The sequence below is a fragment of the Drosophila willistoni genome (assembly GCF_018902025.1).
Source record: "Drosophila willistoni isolate 14030-0811.24 chromosome XR unlocalized genomic scaffold, UCI_dwil_1.1 Seg143, whole genome shotgun sequence".
NCBI lineage: Eukaryota > Metazoa > Arthropoda > Insecta > Diptera > Drosophilidae > Drosophila > Drosophila willistoni.
The window spans coordinates 4125894-4140630 of record NW_025814056.1 but is presented as its reverse complement, the minus strand read 5'-3'; the positions used below and the strand labels follow the sequence as shown (position 1 = coordinate 4140630).

General features: G+C 39.3%; 6 protein-coding genes across 6 annotated transcripts; 4 read left to right on the top strand and 2 right to left on the bottom strand.

Annotated features, from left to right (window-relative positions):
• The first annotated feature begins 882 nt into the window (after positions 1-882).
• On the top strand, positions 883-5340 carry LOC6645347. The gene is made up of 2 exons (XM_002067959.2): positions 883-958; positions 3300-5340. Exons 1-2 carry the CDS (start codon positions 893-895, stop codon positions 5070-5072), a joined length of 1839 nt encoding a protein of 612 aa, XP_002067995.1. The 5' UTR covers positions 883-892; the 3' UTR covers positions 5073-5340.
• Positions 5341-6080: 740 nt separating this feature from the next.
• Positions 6081-7191, bottom strand: LOC6645346 (adrenodoxin-like protein 2, mitochondrial). The gene is made up of 3 exons (XM_002067958.4): positions 7108-7191; positions 6793-7038; positions 6081-6707 (listed from the first exon to the last, which is right to left on the bottom strand). Exons 2-3 carry the CDS (start codon positions 6930-6932, stop codon positions 6368-6370), a joined length of 480 nt encoding a protein of 159 aa, XP_002067994.1. The 5' UTR covers positions 6933-7038; positions 7108-7191; the 3' UTR covers positions 6081-6367.
• Positions 7192-7722: 531 nt separating this feature from the next.
• On the top strand, positions 7723-8277 carry LOC111518988. Its single transcript, XM_023177486.2, has 2 exons — positions 7723-7953; positions 8016-8277. Exons 1-2 carry the CDS (start codon positions 7782-7784, stop codon positions 8270-8272), a joined length of 429 nt encoding a protein of 142 aa, XP_023033254.2. The 5' UTR covers positions 7723-7781; the 3' UTR covers positions 8273-8277.
• Positions 8278-8741: 464 nt separating this feature from the next.
• Positions 8742-9978, top strand: LOC111518980. The gene is made up of 3 exons (XM_023177470.2): positions 8742-8963; positions 9022-9286; positions 9347-9978. The coding sequence occupies exons 1-3, from the start codon at positions 8860-8862 to the stop codon at positions 9878-9880; spliced, it is 903 nt and encodes a 300-aa protein (XP_023033238.1). The 5' UTR covers positions 8742-8859; the 3' UTR covers positions 9881-9978.
• A 620-nt stretch (positions 9979-10598) lies between these two features.
• Positions 10599-11796, top strand: LOC6645294. Its single transcript, XM_002067956.4, has 2 exons — positions 10599-10727; positions 10793-11796. Exons 1-2 carry the CDS (start codon positions 10634-10636, stop codon positions 11782-11784), a joined length of 1086 nt encoding a protein of 361 aa, XP_002067992.3. The 5' UTR covers positions 10599-10633; the 3' UTR covers positions 11785-11796.
• Positions 11730-14702, bottom strand: LOC6645293 (nibrin). Its single transcript, XM_002067955.4, has 4 exons — positions 14619-14702; positions 13743-14552; positions 12117-13666; positions 11730-11902 (listed from the first exon to the last, which is right to left on the bottom strand). Exons 1-4 carry the CDS (start codon positions 14635-14637, stop codon positions 11822-11824), a joined length of 2460 nt encoding a protein of 819 aa, XP_002067991.2. The 5' UTR covers positions 14638-14702; the 3' UTR covers positions 11730-11821.
• Between the last annotated feature and the right edge of the window lie 35 nt (positions 14703-14737).

Here is a 14737-nt window from a genome sequence, read left to right as displayed (position 1 = left end):
CTGTGTGTGTGGAAAAGCGTTGGCGTTAGATGCAATGTTGATCGGAATACTGTTATAGTGAAAATAGAAAGTGGTTCCTGTTTGCATTTCAAGATCGGGCGAGCTCTCAAGTTTTCCAAATGCTTGTGCCAGTGGGTGCCACAGTGTGTGTGTGTGTGTGTGTGTCTGTGTGGAGGGTCATTTTGATCATTCATTTATGATCATAAACAACTGGCAATTGGCAATTGCAGCTATTAATTATATTTTCTATTCGTTTTTTTCTGAATTTTTTTAGTGCAAAATCAAAGTGATGTTGAAATAAAAAATGCATTGGGTTTTTGTTTGTTTTTGGTGTTTATGACTTTTGCATAAGAGATGCTGAGCATCTTATATAATGAATAAAACGACATATACACATACATACGTAAATGATGAAATCCCGACAATTAAATATGATTTGAAAAGCGACTAAACAACAAAGTAAAATTGCATTGGAATTTTGCACAATGCGTCGTATGCGTAATATTTGGCTTGCTTTTATATGTTGCTTTTTTGCGGCCAACTAAATATGTTAAGCATTTAGCTATATTTAACCGCATTTAGCTACATTTAGCTGCATTGATTTTTTTGTTTGTTTTTTTTTTCTCGTTTTGTTTTTGTGAGCTGCTGCATCTTTAAGCATGCAAACATCTTGTTCTATTTTTTTTCTTAACGACCACAAATGTTTGCATTATTGTTTACCCTTGTTCCCTATTTTTTCTTTTCTTTCTTGCAGTTTCAGACGAACAAGAAAGAGAGAGAGAGAGAGAGAGAGAGGAAGGAAGAAGACGACTACGAACCATAAATATATATTTAATATTATATTTTTGGTTAAAAATTACCAAACACACAGATATCCAAATATATAACGAAAATGGGACACTTGAAGCCAAGCAGTTGCCTATTGGCCATAATTTTATGTTTGATATTCAATACAAAGGTAAGTTAAGCTAATGCTGATTCAATTAGATCAACGACAAAAATAACCAAAAAATAAAAGAAAAAAAAATAACGAAATTACAGTTAGTCTGTCTGAATTTGGCCCACTTTATAAGATTCCGGCAAAGATTCATTTGATTTCATATGCAAACCCCAAACTCCAAGCCCAAACCCAAGTCATAGCGGATCTGTTCACTTTCGACTCAATCGACTACCGTTTTATCAATATCAATTCGAATGCAAATCAGTGATCAGTTTTTTCACCCTCTCCGTCTCCGTCTCCCTGTCGCACCGTCTCTATTTCTCGCTCTGTATCTCTTTTATTTTGTTTTGAATAAATGTTCAATGGGTTGGTGGTGAATGCCAGATGAGATGACGAGATGAGGATGGATTGTATATAGCGGTATAGACTTACAAGATTCAATATACAAACAAACAAGATCTACACATAGACAGAAAAAGACAAAGATAGAAGCAGACAGAGACACAGAGAGAGAGAGAGCAAAAGAAGTGGCATTGAAACGGCACTTTGTTAATCATTGTAATTAGATATATACATAAAATAAGAAGCCCATGGATTGCCATGGATTGTCCGAAACGAAAGCTTAACATTTTTTCAAGTTATAAAACTTCAATAACTGTCAATCACAACCAAAAAAACCTACACAAATGGCCATAAATTTCGCTTGATTTTCCTAGCGCCTTTTGAGCACGCTTTCGATTGATAAGCATGGCTAAAAACACACACACACACACACACACACACAGAAAATGCATTTTGTGGGCTATTTAAAGCGCATCAATCAAACTGAGTCTACCTGATGGAAAAACTATCTACTATATCTATCTATATATGTGGTGTGTGTGCGTGTGTGTGTGTGTGTAAAAGATGCAATCAACTCAAAGAAAAACCTCAACTTAAACTGGCTAACTGGCATCATCATCATCTTGGCGTGTGTGTGTGTGTGTGTATGTTGTTTGCTGTCTGGCAAAGAAATTGCAGTTATGCTCTGATTTGTACCAGTTTTGACTTTCTTGTTTATATAGCACATTAATTCACAGAGATTGCTTTATTATTTATTTATTGCCAGTTTTTTTTCCCCCTCCCTCTCTTCTTTTCTTGTTTCTTCGTCTTTGAACGGCTTCAAGTGAAATGCCACATAGAGAAAGAGAAGATAAATTACCCCCAATGCTAAGCGATCGAAAATCAACTTAAATTGAGATCTCTATCAACAATATCGTATGGACAGAATCTGTCTCCAAAAAAAAAAAAGCACAAGCCGAGCCAAGTTGCGTTTGCTTTATTTGTTTTTGTTTTTGTTAATTTTGTTTTGGTCATTTCACTTTCAAAATCATCTCACGACAAAACAAAAAAAATTCCAGTGCGTAGACAAGAGTTTTCAAAAATAAACCACTAAAAGTCGTCATCATCTTTTAACTTTCGATTTTCGTTGGGTCTCTCCAACCCTGAGATACATCCGCTTCCCGTGTGCAGCCAAAAAACCATAAAATTATGAACCAAATGTGAAACGGGAATAAGCCAGAAAGAAAGATAGAGAGAGACAGCGAGAAATGAAATGAAAAGAAAGCTACCTACGCATGGCCCTCTCTATAGGTAGTCAGTTAATGGGATTTGCTTGGTGTGGGCGGGGGGGAGGAATCTGTTGGCTAAGTGGCGGGGGGTCTTATTGTTAGCTAGTCTTATGCAATCCGTAAGCTCTGTCATGCTTTCAATTTGTTTAAAACGTGCTTCTTCGCTCTGGCAACGATTTAATTTCAAAATCATTTTTATTTAGTTTTTATGCTGTCGTCTGCAAGCAATTTTCAACGCTTCGCGACGTTTCTTTCTCAAAAACAAAAACAGTCGACAACTAATTTTGATTACGATTATGCAATCCTATAATAAAACATATAACAAATTGAATGACAAAAAACAAAAAGGAGATATCAAAGAAGAAATCGGTAGTTAACCAACCAACCAATGCTTAAGCTTTCCGCAATCCAAAGAACTCAACCATAAACTGGGAATGTAATACAAAAAAAAAAGGGAAAAAATTTGGTAGACGACCAATTCGTAATTCGTTTTCAACTTTTTATACCTACATACATATGTGGTGAAATGGTACATTTAAGACGCCAAAATGTATGTAACAGGCAGAAAGAACCTTTTCCGAAAGAACTATATACATATGTATATTCTCGATCAGCGTCAACAGCCGAGTCGATTTAGTGAGACAACCTACTTCATTTTAAATTCCAAAAGACTTTAACACCAAAATCTTTGTTAATAGCAAATTGATTCATTGAATTTCAATTGATTTTGATTGATTTTGTTTTCGCAGCATCTTTCGGTACATGGCGATGCCTCACACATTGAGTCAGCTGCCTTGCCATTGGAACACAGAGCCGGCTATGGCCCACCGGCGCCCATTTATGGCGCTCCACAAGGACCTCTCAGCACTGGAGCCACCAACGATCTGTCCGAGGAGGCCTGGCCGCTGGCCACCACCAATGACAGTCCACAGATTAAGCATCTGCAGGTGCAATGCGAAAAGACACACATGAGAGTGAACATTGAGTTCGATCGTCCCTTCTATGGCATGATCTTCTCCAAGGGTTTCTATAGCGATCCCCATTGTGTGCACCTGAAACCGGGCACTGGTCATCTGAGTGCCACATTTGAGATATTCCTAAACAGTTGCGGCATGACCAGCTCGGCAAATCATAATGCAGCCGGCTATGGTGCACCAACTCCATCGGGTAGCTATGTTGAGAACACAATTATCATTCAGTATGATCCGTATGTGCAGGAGGTGTGGGATCAGGCACGCAAATTGCGTTGCACTTGGTACGATTTCTATGAGAAGGCTGTTACCTTTAGACCATTCCAAGTGGATATGTTGCATGCCGTGACGGCCAACTTCCTGGGTGATAATCTTCAGTGCTGGATGCAAATTCAAGTCGGCAAAGGACCATGGGCCTCTGAGGTGTCGGGCATTGTGAAAATTGGACAAACCATGACCATGGTGTTGGCCATCAAGGATGATGAGAATAAATTCGATATGCTGGTACGCAATTGTGTGGCCCATGATGGCAAACGTGCACCCATACAGCTGGTGGATCAGAACGGTTGTGTTGTACGTCCAAAGATTATGAGTAAATTCCAGAAGATCAAGAACTTCGGACCCTCCGCCTCGGTTGTCAGTTTTGCCTACTTCCAGGCCTTCAAGTTCCCCGATTCAATGAATGTGCACTTCCAATGCGTGATCCAGGTATGCCGCTACAATTGCCCCGAACCCAAGTGCGGTCCTGGTCTACCAGGCGGTGAATACGGTCTACCACAATTGGGCGGTAATGGCTTGTCCGAGGAATACGGCCCACCCGAAGCCTACGAACGCAACGATTTCGCCCTTGGTGGCGGCGGATTGCCCCCAGCAGCATATCCGGATCCACGTCATCCAGCATCCGATGCCACTGGAGCATATTCTGAAAATCAACCAGATGTTGTGCCCTCTCCCCAGGCTCAGACTTCGTCGGCAGTGCCCACAGCCGATTCAGCATCTGGAGCACCATCCGGACCGGCCAGCTCGCAGAGCCCCCAACAGGCACAGGGCAATAGCAATGAATTGGGCCTGCCACCACCACCACTACCAGGTCAACCTGGCCAATATAGCACCGTGAAGCGTAAGGATGATCTCAGTGCTGGCGGTAATCTTGTCTCTCTGGGTGGAAGACCACGTTCAGTTGAGGGTCTGGATGATTTGCGCGGCGTGCGCCGACGTCGTGACACCATCGACATTGTGGTGAAGCCGCAACGCATCTACAAACGCAATGCCCAGGAGATGACGGACGTGAACACCAGCCGCATCATTCAGGTGGTGGCGCCAGGCGATGTCAATTTTGCATTGAACAGCAATGCCAGCAATGAGACGGTGGTTATTCAATCGGCACGCTCCGCCGATGCCGAGACCATTTGTATGTCGGTGCCGAGCTTTGTTGGTGGCCTGGTGATGCTATTACTTGTCTTGGCTGTGGCCTCTCTAGTCGCCGCCTTCCTCTTTGTGCGTGTGCGTCACTTTGATCGCAAGGGAGCCGGCATGGCCTATGTCAACTAATTGATTGGTATCCACTATTGAATCATCATCATTATTTCAGCATCGACTGAGAAGGACAGCGACAACAAACACAACAAGAAAGGACGATAACGACTACACAAGGACGACAAGGACGACGTGGGACGATGACGACGAACGGCGTGAACAGAAAACCAAATCAGTTTTATGTGCACTTCATCCTCAACCATCCAGCACCTCACCAACCAAACACCAATTCTACCAGCACCTATCCCAATAAGCTTCTGCTTAACTATTTATTTATTTCTATTTGTCGGTTATTTATTGAACTTCTATTATCTAAATGTGTGTAGTATTTTTTTTGTTTTTTTTTTTTTTTTTTTTTGTTACTTCTGCTTATTGGAAAGTTGATTAGTATCAACTTTTTCTTTAGCGTCTAACGAAATCAACGGAATTGTGGCGTAATAATTTTTCCCCCATTGTCAGACTTGTTAAGTTTCAGTTATATACATACATATACATATATTCATAATCTAAAGCTTCTAAAAATATAAAAACAAAACTACAAAAATAAAAAAAAAAAACAAAACAAACCCAACAACAAAAAGGATAACATTTAATATAACAAGAATACACATTAAATGTTAAATGCAACAAAAATTGGAAAAGCAGAAAAATCGTTAACGATAAGTTAATATAGCAAATGTATATATTAAATTATTTATTTATTACTTTATTTGATAGCTGCGAAATAATAAAATCAAAAAAAAAAAAAAAAAAAACACAATCAGCAATTTACTTTTATCAATGATCAAGTGGTTCTTGATATGTATGTCGAAATTGTTTAAACAAAATGCGAAATTCATAATGGCCATGTGAAAGTATTAGAGATACCAGTGAACCTTTTGGCAGGATGATTCCTTTTGGGTGGATGCTTAAAGATTTTCATTATATAATAAAGCTAAGCGGTAGATCCGTCTGCCTGAAGCAACGCAATCATTTTATAGATGTAATAAAATGTAATTGTGGGAAAAATGCACAATACATAGCTACGAAAATATATGTAAATTTATTTAGGTACACATATTAACATATTTGAATGGATTTCTCTAGTTTTTTTTTGAGCTTAAAATGTTTAACAAATCGATCTATGTAAAAATCCACTTTGACCGTGTCGCCTGAGCTTGTTTTGCGTCCTCCAGTTGGACAAATACATTACAAACAGATTCCATTGAACAAAATAATCTATGCAATACGTTATCTACAATTTAAATTGAAATAGCACTCAAAAAAGCAACAAAATATAACAATTATGTGTGTGCGTACTGGGGCTCTCTCTACGCAGCGCGAGCATCATTGATGGTGGCCGGAACGTGCACTTCCAGTCCATCCATATCTTTGGATAGAGTTATTTGGCATCCCAGACGAGAGGTATCTGTTAATTCGTAGGCCAAATCCAACATATCCAGCTCCTCATCGCCTGGCTTATCGGGCAGTTTCTCGTAGTCGTTTGTCTTGAATATCAGATGGCAAGTCGAGCAGGTCAGTGTGCCTTCACAGGCACCGAATCCATCTAAATCCACATTGTTGTTCACAACCACATCCAGAAGAGAATCGCCCACCTTTCCGGATGCTTTGATTTTATCACCATTGGCGCGAACAAAGGTTACGCTAACTCTGTAAAATGTATGAAATACAATAAGTTTGGTTTTAGCCATCTAATTTCATCATAACAGGGGCGGGGCTAGCCATAGTTACTTACACATCTTGCTGTTGCCTTACCGCTATGCCTAGCGAGAAAGTGCGCGTAAGATTTGTTGGTGCTGATCGTTGCCACAGGTAGCCAGTTCCATTGCGAAGTGCTAGCCTTGCTGTATTCCTGATTGTGTTGGCGACTAGCATAATTTGTTTGACTGTTCCTTCTCTTCCTAACTTGGGTTGATTGCTATCTAATCAGTTGCCAGACTCACGCACACAAACACACGTTACTTGCCCCCCGGAAGAATTCCTGCAATAGTGTAGGTCAAATATATAATTGTTAGTAATAAACTTGTTGCGTCGGCACACGTCCGCTCACCTCGAAATCCAAAATAACACCGAAAAAAAAGTTAGGACAAAAAAATGTGCACTGAAAAAATAATGGTAATTATTTACTTTGACTACTCGTAATTTAAGTGTTGCGAAATCGTCAATTGTGAAATTGTTACGGTAACACTGTCAGTGTTGGCAAACGAAATATTTGCTTAATGTTGCTAGAGAAACGGTGCTGCCAGACTGTTTAAATTGAATTTTTTCTCAAAATCTGTTTGGCGGAATTTTTAAATTTTTATTTTTATAATTTGTGGTGAGTTGGGTTGATTACCATAGTTGTTTAAATTTAATTGTAAACGCCTAATATCCAGGTAATATTAACATGATAATTTCAAACTAAGGCATTATAATTCTGTATATTTAAGCTCTAAAACTTTAGCATATGCATAGTGCGTGCAAAAATAAACTTTATGGCTCAATTTGTTTTTATGCTATTAAAGTATCTTGACCGATTTTATAATACCCATTTACGCATAGAAACTTTCCTTCCTTTGTGGGCAGAGAAATTTCGTTCATTTGTGATAAGAGAGTGCTTATAAAAAGGCAACAGAATTGACGATTTCAATCAAAATCTATTTCGCCATGTTGCTGAAAACGTTGCTGCTACTTACCGCTTGTGTGGCTCTCACACAGGCTGCCGTAGTTCCTGAAGAGAAAGATATGGTTCCGGCCTATTCGTTGACATTCATTAGCCCTTCTGAGGCGGAGAAGTTCTTGAAGGAAAACCCAAATGCCATCCGATTGAATCGTGAAAATACAACCAAGACCGACGGTGTCAATCGTGCCCTAGATGCCTATCAGCTGAACTGGACTCTGGGAACTCGCATAACCAGTAATCATTATTGCAACGCATGCAACAAAATTTGAAAATTAATCAACTGATTTTGTTTATAGATGATGCTCTGCGTTATGAAACCGTTTCGGAACTGATGTACTTTGGAGCTCCTTCCGAGCCTAAGCTAGATGTCCAATATGCTAAAGAGGGAACGGCAGTGACCAATGTAGTCATTGCGGTTGTACAGTCGACTACGGATGCATCCTGCTACCTCACTTCGGGAGGTCTTGGAAAAAATAATATTGCTTTCACCATTATTGGCTATGATACCTGGTTCTGGAAATGGGATGTTAAAGTCTATGCTCTGACACTATAGGAAAACTTCTAAACAAAAAAAGAATTTTATAAATAAACTCATATTATTTGAGTGATGTTGTGTTTAATGAATTATTTAATTACTTATTTTAATTTACGCGTATTGTCACGATGTTTTTTTTGTATTTTTGGAAAAACTCATTACATATAGACTGTACCTAATCAAAGTAGATAACCGATAAAAGTTCAGTTAATGAATGACCATTACACACGATTGGACATAATTTTTATCGGTCATTTTGAAGTCAACAAACCTTTCGTCTAGACAAGACCCACCAAGAACAAAAAACTGGTAAATGTCATGCTCCGTAGACAAATTTTTATTCTTTAGTTACCGACACATTACTTACAATGCTAAGAAAAATAATTTATGCATATTTATTTAAATAACATTTGAAACTTAGAGCAGCAGTTCAAAGCTTGATCTGTCATTATTGATAAAAATATCGATATATTCGTTATCCACAATCGTTTCCTTCATTTCCGTCGGAACTTTTAGTATTGTAATATTAATTTTGTCAAATTTTCGCATCTCTATTCGAATTTATTTGTGCGTGAGACTAATATTAGAATTTATATGGCTTTAATATGAATTTGCAAAAGTGTCAAGAATCAAAAGAAGATGCAGACAACAAAGATAACATTGAAGAGATGCCCGAAGGTGGATACAAATTAGTTCTACACATACCGAGGTACATAAGTCAATTCCAGCAATAAAGTTACTAAAGATTACACCTCTTTCGTTTGTAGAACATTTACTAAACATTTGATTGGAAAAGGTCAAAAGACCATTAGACGAATCTGTGATGTAAGCAAAGCTTACATCCAAAAACCGCATGACAACGATACTAATAACAATTGGCTTATTAAAAGCAATTATCGTGATCATGTGAATGTCGCAGAAAGTGAGATACGTCAGGTTATTGGCCTTGTGCGTCGCATCTACAGGACCACACATATACTGGTGATTCCCCTAAACGAGGGTGAAGTGCGCCAAAGATACTTGGAGTTTAAAGTACACACAAAACAGTCATGCATCATGATTATCTGATCTAATCATTTATTCACTTTTTAGAAATGCGTTATGGGAGCCGAGCTAAATATTGCTGAATCATTATACCAATGGGATAACTTCTTACATATAACCTTATGTTCCTTTACCCTTACCGATGAGAACGACGAACAGCAAATGCTTGCGGAATTACAAAATTGCGAACAGTTTCTAAACGATTCGGCTTCACCCTTTGATATGCGAATCAAAGGCATAATCTTGCAACCAGGAGATCCGGAATGTACACGAAAAGTTTGGGCACATGTTGAGGCGCCTCGACTAGAGCAGTTTTCCAATAAATGCGTGTCGCATTTTAATGGCTTTAATCTGACCAATACGACGAATAGGAAATCCCTGCATTGCACTTTGATTAAAAATCGGTTCAACAAACAGCTTAAAACAAGAATGCCACGCAATTTCGATGCTAGTGAAATTTTAAATCGTTGGGGCGATTACGATTTTGGCAACGCCCAGTGCAACCAAGTTCATCTATGTCGCTTGGGTAACACAAATAAGAATGGAGACTTCTATGATATTATTGGTACTTTGAAAATTTAGACATTTTTTCTATACAAATTGATAATGTGCCTTATGATTAATGGCCGTCACTTGGAAACATTTAAGATTCTCAAATAAAAATCCAAAATTATAAAAAATTTCTTTATTTTTTTCATTTTGTCGTCTTTGCTTTGGTGAATATTTATTGCTGAAAGTCGGATATGTATAATAGCCATTAACTGCACCAAAGTTGTATAAAAAGCAATTTATTAATAAACTACTGATATTTCGTTGAAATTGGTTTAACTATCACGTATTATCTATAAAGGCTAATTAGAACCTAATTTGTAGCTGATAGGCGGTTATATTAAAGTCTATATCTATATATACAATGAAAGAAGTTTGCTTATCTTTTAATTAAATGCTCTGTTTTGCCGAGCAAAATCAAAGTGGCACCAGAAATACTATTTTCTTTCACAGGGGTTCGAAGTCTTCATTGAACAAATGGCTTTAATACTTAATTATGTTAGTTTTCAAAATTAACAGTTGTACTTCTGGCAACGCAGTAACAGGTGTGACCAACAATTCAGTGACAAGTCTGTAAACTTAAAAATAGTGCATTTTATAAAAAAAAATCGCTTATGGCAAATATAAACTGTAACTAAAATTAATTTTACTGAGTGTAACTTACAATAGACCTGAATTGGACCTGCTTTTCGATTTTACAGATTCACGACTGTCTATCGTAACACGGCCAAACAGCTGTGGCAGGTAAAGAAAATGCTTGCACATCACTAACATACGTTTTTAAGGATGGCATGTGAAAGCGGAAATTTAAGTTTTTGGAATGATTTTGAATTAAAGAAGCCACCGCTGGTAAACATACAGGTGACCGATACGAAATTTGGTAAGTCATGCAAAAAAAGGACTAGAAATAGTCTTTACAGTTCTCTCCTTTTTTCACCCTGGCAGCCAAGCACATCTTTGTGGCCATCAACAGGTACTTGCAACAGTTGACAGCGCCCGATGCAACAGAGTTTGCTGAGACGGCTGCCATGATTGGCCGGCTTATGGCGCGTCGAAAGAACTCGTTTCATAATATGCCCGGATTTCGGGATCTATGCAAACTGAATGCTTCCTTGTGCCGTCTACTGCGTTTGGACTTGCCCCGTGAGTTGGAACATTTTCGCAGTGCTCTACCTGACATATGTGATGACGAATTGGCAGGAGCTTTGCCCACACGCAGCAGTTTTGAGTATATTTTGGTACGGTTGTTAGCCTACTACCATCTGCAGGAGCGCATACGCGAATGCTGTTTGGGGGCTGCCAATTATTTTGCTCAAATGCTGCGAAACAATTTTTTTATGGAATTTCTTACACTGCTCATGGCAGCCGTGGCCAAGATCAACAAACTGAGCTCACTTCAGAGTAATAAATGTGTGACCCTTTATAACAAGTTGAGGCCACAAGTTTCGAACTTTCCCCTAGTGGAGAATCACAAGTTTCTGCCTAAGATGTATGAACTTCCAGCGCAATTAAGTGTGGTCAAGACAAAGCTGAAACAAGATGACCCAGCTAGTGCTATTCCTTCCTCGACTGTATTACTCAAACCTCCACCGTTGATCACGAAAGTGGAGAAGGCCAAGCAGGAAATTAAATCTGATGTGGGCACTGTGATTGAACGCAAGTCTGCGGTCCAGGCAAGAAAGCCCATTAACCAGGTAGAATTCGATGTCGATTCGTTAGTCACAATAGAGGATGTCAAGCAATTTATTGCTCGAGAATCAAAAGCGCGTAACAAGAGCCCAGTACCTGCCAGTTGTGTGACCAAGACCATACCCAAAAACGAATGGTTGACGGCTCGAACGCTTTTTCAAAACAAACTCCAAGCCAAAGAAAACAAAAAGGCTTTAACCATTTTTCGTAAGTTTATTAGCAGCAAAATAAAAAACATAAAACATTAAAGAAAAATGAAAAAAAAATTGTTGAAAATTATCCGTGTTAGACGGGAGCCACCATGCCGTCGGCCAATTGCAGTCGCTTCATTTCCAAAATACGCTTCTGTGGATGCAGATTGGTTTTCTACGGGGAAAAATAAATGATTCATGTGATTGCAATATTTAAAATTTGTTATAGGATTAACTGGTTATTGTACACGCTCCAAAAAAGGAAGGAAAATGAAGAACCTGGACCAAATGTAAGTTCATTTAATTTAAGTCCCCCTTAATTATTCAGCACCCGACGCCACCGTAGGATGCTGCTATCTCACTCGTTTTCAATAATTACTACTACTTACCCTAACAAATTTCTTAAAGTTTTTGCGGCCAGTGTACTTGTCGATTGTAGAAACTTCATTGGCAGTGGCATCCACCCCTTCAGGTAAACGTGAGCTGATATTTAAGCTACACATTTGCACCTGAATGCTATCCTTCATCGAGAGAACCCATGCCTCTGTAGTATCATCGATCATTTCTTCCTTTACACCCATTCCAATCTCGTGCTTTACTTTAAGTAAAGTATCTGGAAGTGATTTACCTTCAAGGCTTTGATTTGGTTCAAGCTTGAGCTTACCGTGTGGCCCGCCACACGATAACCAGCCACTGACATTGACTTCACGTGACTTTAGCTGTGGCTGGGGCACTACATACTTTGATTTCTTCACCTCGACTTTTGCATTGGGTAAAAATGGTTCGGTGCATATGGAATCCTGATCTCCTTGTTTATCATAGCTGCTCTGATCGGGTCTAGCTTTAGTTTGAAAATTAAAGAGCCCATCGTCATTGGAATCTTCTCCACTAACATTTAGCATTAAATTTCGCTTCTGTTTCTTGCTTTCACCAAAGTCAAATAAATTGTCTTCATTGCCACTGTCGCTTTCATTTAAGAGCTCTAAACGTAGGCGCTTGCGCGACTCTGATTGTGAAGCTGGTTGGGCCTGACGATGACGCTCAGAAGACTCGACGACCGAACGATTCTGAGACTTTTCCAAAAAGTTACGGACACTAATACGAGGTGGTGGTTGCTCGACGGGCTTTTCTTTTACAGCAGGAAAATTATTTGTTTTTGTGGTTTTAAATTGGAAAAGGTTCTCCTCATCACTATGACTTTCATTCGGCTCTTGTGCCGCTATTAAGTTAAGTTGTTTCTCCGGCTCCGTTGTTGTTGCCTTCACAGAACGAGGGGAACGTCTTGGCTGGGCAGGGGCAATCTTTCGTTTTTTCTCTGAATTCTCTGCTAGAGCTGGCTCATTTGCTTTAGTTTTTTGTGTCTTTTTAGGAGGTGGCACTGATTTCATCTTCCTTTCGTCATCAGTATCATCATTATCCGAAGAGGAATCAACAAACATAATATTATTTGATTTTTGCTTTTTAGGTTTGCTAACATTTTTATCCTCGTCAGGGGAATTCACCAAACTAGCACAGTTATCCGAGATCTTTCGTTTTCTCGTCATTTGTGACGTCTGTTTTTTGGGCTCATCTTCGTCGGATGAACTCACAAACTGTGATGGATTACGTTTGAGCACAGCCTTCTGTGTACTTGTGGCTGTGATTCTCTTAGGTCGTTTTGACTTTGATTCTGGATTGTTACCATCGTCATCCGAGTCCGAGATCACCACTTCGACTGTGGCTTTTTTTACGTTACATTTAGATCCCTGAGCCTGTTCGGTATTGGGTACAATAATCGATGAATTGGCTGCCAGAGATGAGGTCATGGATTCCGTTGTGGGCATGGAATCGAAAACAAGACTCTGAGCTGGATTGCAAAACTCCTTGGTTGAGCAATTTATCAGGGCCATGCCGATTTCGTATTCTTGGATTATACGTAAACCGGCCTGTTCCAAAATTTCTAGAAGTGTAAAAAAACCAATGACAATTACTTCTCAGATAAATAATAAAAAAAAAACAATATAAGCAGCATTTACCCTGGATACTGTTAATAGTCTCTGTGGCCTGTGATTGAGTCGATGGCACATATTGGATGACAATCACATCCTTTTTCGTTAAAAAAGTTTTGCGTACACCAGAGATGAGATCCTTGCAGGCACCGCCGGCCTTTTGCACCACTAAACCGTACATATCAAAGTGTTTGCGGTTCATAAAGACAAATGTTTTGCCTTCAAACAATTTGGTTCGTTCTGGACGCCACTTAACATCTAGATTGGTTGGCTGATAGTCCTGCGGTTGGGGCCATCCATCTGTGACATGAACGCGTCGAGCAGCTTCAAGCAGATCACGCCAAAACGAGCATGTGACAATTAGTGTATGATCTAGCAGAGCGTGCAGAAGCTTTAATGTGACTGAAGCGTCATTCATGGTCAAGTAATTGCATTGATCTGTCCAGTTTTGAACCACAGACCCGCCCAAAGGCATAAGCAATTGCTCAAGTTCTTGTATTTGGGAACGCGTTAGTGACGATGTGGCCGTTACCAGATTTAACTGGGTAACATTCCAGACACTGGACATGGCTCCGAACCGAACTGATGATCCCACTTTAACCGGCACTAGAACCTTGGCTTCCATTTTTTTGTTTTTGGCAATGTCAGCGTTTAGGAATGTCCCATATTTAGAGCCAAGATCCTCTATTCTTAGCTCCTGATCCGTCCCCGTTTGGGGTAGATGGAGCCGAACATGGGTGCGGCTTATACTAAGGTCGTCCTTGAGTACCAAATCAGTCGAAAGTCGTCCTACTGTGTAAAATTTCTTGACGGGTAACAACACAAATTTCTCTTCATCTGTAGGGAGTGCATTTAAATATTAAAAAAGGAGTATTTAACTAAATAAGACGGCCGTCAACCAACCTTTAACTAAAACAAACATAATACAATAATTCAAAATACAACAATTTCACAAGCATTCGACATTGAACTGCCCACTTGCCATTAACAACAATGAAAATGTCCAACTAATTCGATATTTT

Excerpts from the sequence above, each read along its gene's own strand:
- LOC6645346 (XM_002067958.4), bottom strand. The coding sequence starts at position 6,932 with ATGCTAGTCGCCAACACAATCAGGAATACAGCAAGGCTAGCACTTCGC. Across the intron at positions 6,708-6,792 it reads GTAAGGCAACAGCAAGATGT|AGTTAGCGTAACCTTTGTTC; the intron begins GTAAGTAACTAT and ends TACATTTTACAG.
- LOC6645294 (XM_002067956.4), top strand. The coding sequence starts at position 10,634 with ATGGCATGTGAAAGCGGAAATTTAAGTTTTTGGAATGATTTTGAATTA. Across the intron at positions 10,728-10,792 it reads GGTGACCGATACGAAATTTG|CCAAGCACATCTTTGTGGCC; the intron begins GTAAGTCATGCA and ends TCACCCTGGCAG.
- LOC6645347 (XM_002067959.2), top strand. The coding sequence starts at position 893 with ATGGGACACTTGAAGCCAAGCAGTTGCCTATTGGCCATAATTTTATGT. Across the intron at positions 959-3,299 it reads GTTTGATATTCAATACAAAG|CATCTTTCGGTACATGGCGA; the intron begins GTAAGTTAAGCT and ends TTGTTTTCGCAG.
- LOC111518988 (XM_023177486.2), top strand. The coding sequence starts at position 7,782 with ATGGTTCCGGCCTATTCGTTGACATTCATTAGCCCTTCTGAGGCGGAG. Across the intron at positions 7,954-8,015 it reads TCTGGGAACTCGCATAACCA|ATGATGCTCTGCGTTATGAA; the intron begins GTAATCATTATT and ends TTTTGTTTATAG.
- LOC6645293 (XM_002067955.4), bottom strand. Across the intron at positions 13,667-13,742 it reads GACTATTAACAGTATCCAGG|AAATTTTGGAACAGGCCGGT; the intron begins GTAAATGCTGCT and ends TTACACTTCTAG. Across the intron at positions 11,903-12,116 it reads ACTTTAAGAAATTTGTTAGG|AAAACCAATCTGCATCCACA; the intron begins GTAAGTAGTAGT and ends TTTTCCCCGTAG.
- LOC111518980 (XM_023177470.2), top strand. The coding sequence starts at position 8,860 with ATGAATTTGCAAAAGTGTCAAGAATCAAAAGAAGATGCAGACAACAAA. Across the intron at positions 8,964-9,021 it reads TTAGTTCTACACATACCGAG|AACATTTACTAAACATTTGA; the intron begins GTACATAAGTCA and ends TTTCGTTTGTAG. Across the intron at positions 9,287-9,346 it reads AAAGATACTTGGAGTTTAAA|AAATGCGTTATGGGAGCCGA; the intron begins GTACACACAAAA and ends TTCACTTTTTAG.